The sequence below is a fragment of the Schistocerca nitens genome, chromosome 5 (assembly GCF_023898315.1).
Source record: "Schistocerca nitens isolate TAMUIC-IGC-003100 chromosome 5, iqSchNite1.1, whole genome shotgun sequence".
Taxonomy (NCBI): domain Eukaryota; kingdom Metazoa; phylum Arthropoda; class Insecta; order Orthoptera; family Acrididae; genus Schistocerca; species Schistocerca nitens.
Genome location: NC_064618.1, coordinates 828,091,328 through 828,100,463, shown reverse-complemented (window position 1 = coordinate 828,100,463; position 9,136 = coordinate 828,091,328). Strand labels below are relative to the sequence as shown.

The 9,136-nt window shown below is 36.4% G+C and overlaps 1 protein-coding gene across 1 annotated transcript; it reads left to right on the top strand.

The window, feature by feature from the left end:
* The first annotated feature begins 6,287 nt into the window (after nucleotides 1-6,287).
* LOC126260742 (prefoldin subunit 2-like) lies at nucleotides 6,288-6,779 on the top strand. Its single transcript, XM_049958081.1, has one exon. The coding sequence runs from the start codon at nucleotides 6,288-6,290 to the stop codon at nucleotides 6,777-6,779; it is 492 nt and encodes a 163-aa protein (XP_049814038.1).
* Nucleotides 6,780-9,136: the final 2,357 nt, after the last annotated feature.

The window sequence follows — 9,136 nt, the reverse complement described above, 5'->3', positions numbered from 1 at the left end:
GTCTGCAAGCTCATTAATATATAAAATGAACAGCAAGAAACCCAACACACTTCCCTGGGGTACACCTGAAGTTACTTCTATGTCTGCCGATGACTCTCCATCCAAGATAACGTGCCGCATCCTCCCTACCAAGAAATTGTGAATCCAGTCACACATTTCGTCTGTCACCCCCTTCTGATGGTACCTTCGATAATAAATGTAGATGTGGTACTGTGTCAAATGCTTTTCACAGATTGAGAAATACTGCATCTACCTGCTGCTTTGATCTGTGGCTTTCAGAATGTCAGATGAAAAAAGTGTTGGTCAGGTTTCACATTATTTATGTTGTTGAATTTCATGCTGGTTGGCATGTAGGAGTTCATTCTGTTCAAGATACCTCATTGTGTTTGAACTTAGAATATGTTCTAAGATTCTACAACAAACAAATGGGGAGGATTTTGGTCAGTAGTTCTGTGGATCACTTCTGCTACCTTTCTTGTAGACAGTGTGACCTGTGTTTTTTCCCAGCTATTAGGCACAAATTTTTGTTCCGTGGGTCTACAATAGATTATAGTCAGAAGAATGGCTAACTCAACTCTGAATGGGTGTAGAATCTGATAGAGATTCCATCAGGCCCAGATGCTTTGTTTGGTTTTAATGATTTCAGCTGTTTCTCAATGCCACTAACACTAACATCTGTTTCACTCATCTTTTTAGTGCTATGAGAACAAAATTGGGACAGCACTCCTGGATTTTCCTTTATGAAGGAACATTTGAAAACAGAGTTAAGGATTTCTGCTTTTGTCTTGTTACTCTCAATTTCAGTTCCTGTCTCATCCTTGAGTGTCTGGACACTAACTGTGGTGCCACTAACAGCCATTACTTATGAACAGAATTTAATTTCTTTGTGTCTTGTGAAAAATCATTTGACAGTAGTCTGCTACAGTAGTAATTGAAGGCTTCACCCATTGTTCTCTTGGCCCCCAAAAGTATTTCATTCAGCATCTCTCTATTACAGCCCTATGCTGTGCTTTATACCTTTTATGCAGTCTTCTGTTTCTTTAGACGTTTCATTACAGTGGCTGTATACCATGGAGGATATGTCCCATTATGAACTGTTCTACTGGGTACATATCTATTCAATGTATTGTCAACTTTTCTTTTGAACTCGGGCCATTGTTCCTCTACTTGCTCCTGCCATTACTAAAAGTTTCCAGTTCCTCATTGAGATATGAAACTACAGTTTCTGTGACTAGTTTGCTGAACTTATAAATCTTTCTGCTTGTTTTAGTTGTCTTTTGTGATTTAGTATTCATTGTTACCATGACAGCCTCACAGTCACTGATATCAGTTTTGATGTGGACTTCTTCAAAGAAGCCAGGTTTGTTTGTTGGCATCAGATCTAGTATATTTCCATCATGAATGGTGTTCTGAACTGTCTGTTCTAGGTAGTTTTCAGAGAAGGCTTTTAGAATCATTTCACAGGGTGTCAGTTCGCCCCCACTAACAAAATTATAATTTTCCTCATTGATTGCTGGATAATTAAAGTTTCCTCTGGTGATTATAAGTATGATTAGGGAATTTACATACAAGTGATGTGAGGTTTTCTCTGAAGTTTTCAGTTACATCAGGAGGAGAATATGGTGGTCAATACAAGGACCCTGCTATAATTTTATGCCTGCCTTTGATACCGAGTCTTGTTCGAATAGTGTCGCTTGCAGCTTCAGTTTCTATCTCGAGGGATTTTAGTTTCTTGGCTGTTGTGACAAATACATCATCTTCATTTCCCATTAATTTGTCCTTTTAATATACACATAAGTTTCCTTAAAAATCTCACTGCTATCTGTTTCAGATTTCAGCCAGTTTCCTGTGCCTAGTATTATGTGAGCTTCCCTGATTTTCAAGAGCACTTCAAACTATATCACTTTGTTCCGAATGATTCAGCAGTTCTACAATTTTGATACTCTTGCTCATGGGGAGCATTCTTTTGGACCTTAACTTATGCTTACACTTACACTTAAACTTTAGGGTCTCCTATATTTGTTGTTATCTGGACTGGATGGTGAATCACCTAACCAAGAAAGCCATTGTGTGCACACCTAACCCTTTTAGGGGCAACCTACAGCTCTCAACCCTATGGCTCGACTCCAGTCAGACTGTGAAATATTGTTGGTCTCTGATTCACTCCTTCCACTCGACTCACAACCAGGGGGCCGTGATAAATTCTGGGAATGATCCAAGTATGACCTTAGAGCCCAGACAACAGGCATTGTTTGTTCCAACACGCATGACAATATACAGTTGGCTGCACCCAGTTTCCTCAATTGTGCCAGAATAGGCTTTTCACTATGTTGAATGAGACGCTAAGGCATACACACTAATTGCACCTGGTATTCCTCTTGTCTCTTGTTACCATTTCCCTAATGGGAATCATTATGCACTGTACTTTTGAACTGCCAATGATTAAGAGATCTGTGCCCTTTTGCATCTGCTTCCTCTTGACACGGGACAAACCAGGTTTCCGCCGAACAGGTGAAGTGAGTCCAACTGGCTGAGTTTCAGTTTTACTGAAAGACAGCACCTCGAACCTCTTGTTTTGGGGGATTGTAACAACACACTGATTCCTCCCTGGGCCCTGTCTTCCCTATAGAGGATGCTTGGATGTGTTCCGTTGGAAAATAAAGACGTAGCGAATTTATTGGTGTCGTACCATATGACTCTGTAATTTTCAGCGTAGTGGATGTTTTCAATAGAGCTGCCAAAACCAGCACGAGCCTAGTAATTAATAATAATTTTTGTTAGTAAAAAAATTCACATGACTCATTCTTTCAACAAATCATAAGATGTTTTGAAACAGACCACAATTATGATAGTTCTACCATAAATTATCTCCAAAATTTAAGGGTGGTCATAATGCTCAAAAAGAAGCCTACCAATGTCATCTTAATCAGGATGAGGTCAGTCAAGAATAGCAATCTCATACTGCTCTATAAACCACCCATGCATTATTACCAACTTGTGCTAGTAGAAATATGTAACCCCCCTCCCTCTCTCTATTCACAGGATGTAGCTGTTACACTAATTGGTTAAAAAAATTACTCGTTGTATAAGTAAACTGAACAGCATCAAGCCAACCACAGATTCTCTGAAGCATTGAAGTCAGGGGGAGAAAATCCAGCATTTTACCACTAAGGCACCTGGACATTGCAAGATAACTTTTAAACATTTATTTTAGGTCATTATTCTTCTGTCTAGTTGTGGCCTGCCACAATTCCTTATGTTGTGCCAACCTTTTCGTCTCAGGCAGCAGCTAAACTCTAAATCCTCAGTTATTTGTTATGTATATTCTAATCTCTGACTTTCTCTACAATTTTTGCCCTCTGTTGCTTCCTCTGGTACCTTGGAAGATATTCCCAAAGATCTTAATGATATGTAATCTCTTCTTCTAGTTTATTTTCCATATATACCTTTACTTGCTGATATTGTGGAAAATCTTATATGTTTTACCTCACTAGGTCTTCTAATTTTTAGCATGCTTCTGTAACATACATGTGAAACACTTTGATCGTATCTTTTCCCACATTTTATTATTCATTTCCATTTCTGTACCTTAGAAATACATTTTCAGAAATTTCTTTGTCAGCTTCATCCCAAATTTTATACTAGTAGACTTCTTCTGATGTGAAATGCTGTCTTTGACTGTGCAAGTCTGCTACTTGTATCCACCTTGCTTTGTCCACAGCAGAATTTCTTCACCTCATGTACTACACGGCTCCCAAATTTGTTGCAGAGTTTGGTAATTATATAATTTCTGATGCTCCAGGATAATTTCATCTGCCTTGGAGTTACTTTAAATCCATTTTCTGTGCCCAGTGAACTGATATTCCCATTCACAGATTCTTTAATTTTTACTCACTTTCACTGAGAACAGCAACGTCAGCAACAAATATTATCATTGATATCATTTCAGCCTGATTTTTAATTCCACTTTTGAAAATTTCTTTTATTTCCTTCGTTGTTTCTTTGACATATTTATTGAACAGTAGAGGAGAAAAACTCTTAACTCTCTGTCTTACGCCCTTTTTAATCTGATCACTGCTGTGTCCTTATGTTCTCTCTTGGTTCTTCTAAATATTTTGTGCTATTCTTGTTGTTCCATAGCAGTACCTGTTTTTTTAGGATTTCAGACATCTTGTTTCACTTCACATTCTCTAACACTTTTTCTAGAAAGCCTATGAAAGCATTTTGATTTTTCACAATTCATGTTTCTATTATTATGTGTAATGTCAGAATAGCCTTTGCGCAGCTCTTATATTTTCTAAACCTAAATTCATTGTCGTTTAACAGATAATCAGTTTTCTTTTCCATTCTTCTTTACATCATTATAGTCAGTAATTTGGATGCATAAGCTTCCAGACTGGTTGTGTGATATTTATCACATTCTGTCTTTGCTATCTCCAGGAATACTTGGTTGATATTCTTCTGAAAGTCGTGTGCATTTTCCCAGCATTGTAGATTCTATACACTATCTTCAGTAATTGCTCATTTGGCACTTCCCACAGTAATTTCAGAAATCAGTAGGAATGTTACCTGCCCCCTTCTGCCATGTTTCATCCGAGAGCTTCCAAAGCTGTGTCAAATTCTGACTAATATTGGGTGGCCTATGTGATCTCTCATATTTTCTCAGTGCCCTTGGTTAATGTTGTGCTCTGGGGTGTACTGTTGAATGGTTGTTTCCCTTTTTGCAAAATATTTCTATGACTGAACCAATCATCTTCTTCAGGTGCTGCGAGTTGTTCTGTTATGTGTACTCAGTGCCTGGAATCCAGTCATACTGTGAAATATTGTTGATCTCTCACCACTACTTGTTGCAAGTTGTGTATTTGACTCCTGGTGTCCTCTACTCTCTTTGATGTTCTTTTTAGTTTTTCAGAGCCTGCACTGATATTCCATGAAATGCACATTCTCTCAACATTTCCCAGTTTTGGTTGAGAGATCTTAATAAACCAAGTGCCTGTCTAGTTGGAGTCCAGGCAGTGAGTGCACATAACAGCACAACTTACACCAACTGAAGGAGATTACTGGGTCGGAAACAACTCGGTTGTACACCCAGAAATACACCATGAATCCCCTATGTCCTCCAATTCAACACACTTTCCATCTTCTATTACATTATCAGACAGTTCCTCCACTGTTTGAAGCCATTCAATGTATGTTTGCCATTTATGAACTCTCTTCTCTCAATTTAACGTTGGAATTTCTTTTGCACTCAAATGTTGTCGCCTTTACTTTTAATTCCCTAAGAGTCATTTTAATTTTTCCAGCAATCATTTCACTTAGTTTCCTTGCTCTTCCTACTGATTTCATTCCTAAGTGACTTATATTTGAATCCATTATTTGTAGTTATTCATTGGTAACAAAATAAATAAAAATGAAAAATTAAATTTTGAAGTAGTGTCTTGTTGCGAAACAGAGATACAGCAGGTACCAAAAATGAAGGAATTTACACTCACAAAACACACACACGAAATGAATAAACCACAGAATGGACTCTCATGCCACCTGATGTTTATTGTATGTACAGTGGAGCATCTTGACTGATTTGAAAATTGAATAAACCATCCCTGTTTCTCCAAAGAATCACAAGATAAACACTCCTTTGTGAACTTGTATCATTCATGCATGGCCTCACAGTACCATAACCAGTGCATTGTTTTGGAACAGTGTTTATTCTATGATTTGTTATATTTTGTGGAAAATGCAAGTCAGTTTGTAGTTCAAACTTGCTAGTTGTGGAAGGCACAGCTTCATCTGTCTTTCAACAGGTGTTAAAATGTGATTAGCGTCTTGGTTACAGCACTGTGCTATATCTATTAACAACAAAAATTGTGCATGCTCATTGTTCTGATGTTGGATGCTGCCTCCAGGTGTCAACAACTGGTTGATGCTTGATGCCAATATTGTATTCTGGGAAAAGGAGAAAAGGGGATTAAAAATACATAAATGAATGGAGTGTAAGGCCTGTTGCTGTGGAGAATTCGCTCTATGTTTATGTACAGATAATTTTGCAGAAAATATGACCAACAATGGAAAATTGTTGATTTATCAAAGTGATTCTGTGAAGAGTTGAAAATGGGGGGGGGGGTTAATGAAAAATCCTATGGATACTACAGAAAATCATGTGCTTTTTTTGTAAGGTTTTTATTTTCATTATTTTTTCAAACATTAACTTCACTACTTTTAAAATTTCATGACTTCGATCAATTTCAAATTACTCTCAACACATTATTTTAATTTCAGTTAATAGTATGGCGACTACCAGTGATAATGCTCCAAAGAATAAAGGGAAACCATCCCTAACACAAGATGAAGTGATACAGAAGTTCCAGACATTAAGAAATGAACAACGTCAACTTGCTTTGAAGCTATCTGAGCTGGAGCAGGATCTGCACGAACACAATCTAGTCCTGGAAACTCTGAAAACTGCAGACCCAGCTCGACGTTGCTATCGACTAGTGAGTGGAGTCCTTTGTGAGATGACCGTAGCTGATGTCTGTCCTGTTGTACGCAACAACAGTGAACAGCTGACACGTTTGATAGCAACACTTAAGGAACAACTGGTCTCTAAAGGACGTGAACTGGTTGAGCACAAAGAACGCTACAACATCCGTATACGTGGAGCACCTGATGACCGTCCACCTCCTGGTTCAGAAGAAGAAAAACAAGGCACAGGAGCTGTGGGCAAAGAACCTTCTAGTGTTCTGGTTGGAGGTAGCAGTGATGCGGCCATTGTTAATTGAACATGTTAATATCTGTGAAATAAATGGTTAATTGTGAACTCATTAATTAAAAATTCCTATAGCTAAGTGGAAAACATTTAGTGAAATGGGCAGTGTATCATTCTCCAGAATAATCTAAAACCAATATTTTCTGCACTACTATGTTTAATTTTTAACTTGCTTTTTATACGCTAATGGAGAAAAGAGTGCCGAACACTTGTGCTTGTAACATACTCATAAGGTGGCATTATGTTACTTATGACATATTTGTTCCATATTTTGTTGACATGTAACATTCGGAATTTAGGTTTTCTTATATCTTTCAGAACAAAACTATATATTTGATCATATTTTAAATCTACCTCACAAAAGAAATAATCCAAACATAACAATTTTGTTTTCTGTCCTGATTGTCAGATTTCTTATTTTTGAGCATTCACTTATAAATTATAAATACTCATGATGTAATGCTTGAAGATAAATTTGTCAACTTTTCTTGATAATTCCTGACTCCTACCATCATTAACCCGTATCTGATTCATCACAAGTTATATATGTACTAAGTTTTCATAATGTAACACTGGTTAAGTATACAATGATGTTTTAAAGTGTGTTAAATGTGTAACCATTCATCACAGTTTTATTTATTTGTGTATTTTTGTTTCAAGATTGACCTAAATACAAAACCAGATATACCAAACATAAATGCTTAAGGACCGAGTTACACAAACTGGTGTTAACTCTCTAGCTGACATGAAGAGTGTTTGAAAGGTCATAAAGTTTTACTATGGAAAATATCTTCCTTGCTGAAATTTATCTGCTTCTTTTTTTTAAGTAAGGATTTCATCTCCCAAAAGTTTGGTTTGAATATCACAGTTCTTTAAAATGTATTGTGTTGTTGTAGGCAGTATAACCTTGCCTTTTTCTGAATTTTGAACTACCTTCTTTTAGGGTGAAAATATTAGTTTAAAATGTGGTTCTATATTTAAACAGTGTTTGGGAGTAATCTTGACTATTCAGATTCAGTACATGGTAAGATGTCAATTTTATATATCTCTCTCCTCGAAGTGGCCACAACAGATATTTTCATCCTACAGAGTAATGTTATTAGGCTTCTGAGAACCCTGATGTTGCTGACAACATATTCTGGGCCCATTCTTGATCCAAAACATCAGGAAACTTGACGCACTTTGCTGATTTTCAGAACTTGGCTACATGCACAAGTAAAGTTTATAGAATTGGTTCGAATTGCCATACATAAAACTCTTACATACACTTGAAACATTCATCATTCATTTTTTAAAACTAAAAATAACATAAATATCAAGAATTTTAACTAAGCACAACCAACTGGAAACACTATGTGAATTCCACATGAGAAAAAGTAGGTACTTAAAAATAAGTTTGTGACTCTCAGTGAACTTAGTGTTCACTATAAAAAATAAAACTCTCATTCTAATAATCAGAAGAGCTTTACTTCAGATTTAACATGGGATTTATAACAAGTGCACACACTGAATGTGCTGACAATTCTAAGTTCAAAACCAGCTAACAGGAAAATAAGGTCTACAGTCATGTCACACACTGAACGAGGAAAAATGTTCATGGCTGTCATCTAGGCATTTTCAGTATAAGCAACATGTAGGTGACCTTGCCACACACTAAACTCTACTCTGCTCAGGGAAGCACATCTTAATAAATGTTCAGTGAATAGTAATAGTTCCTTGGGCTGTAATATAAGTGAACCAATTCTTGCAGATCTTGTCCTAGCCAATCAGCATTCGTAGCAGCATTTCACAGCTGAAAGATTTAAGATAAGTTAAAAAAGTATGTGCTATCATGATATAATTTTTTAAATTGATCGTAGACTCAGAAAACTGGGTGAAGTTATCCAACCTCAGCTCAAAACTGGGGCTATGTAATTTTATGGACCAATAAGTTTTTGCTACAAATCTTTATTCAATAAATCATTCCATCTACAGATTTACTTCTAATGTATAAATTGAAAAGGATAATTAGTTATCAATCCCTTCCTGTTATGTTGTTAGCATGTGATTGTATTCCATACTAGTATCATAAATACGAAAGTAACTCTGCCTGTTACACTTTCACAACTAAACCATTGAACCAGATTTTGATGAAATTTGGTATGCAGGTAGCTTGAATGCTGCGCATAGCACAAAAATTGATTTGAATTATATAACACTAAATATAGAATAATAATTACTCTGTGAAAAAGCTATTTAGTCTTTGCCTTTTCAACTGTATCATACGTGTGTGATTGCTTTTATTGTTTAATATGTCCTACATAATAAGATTAAACATAATGAATACAATGAATATACAATCCTCTACGTGTTGAATCTATGCTTCCACAG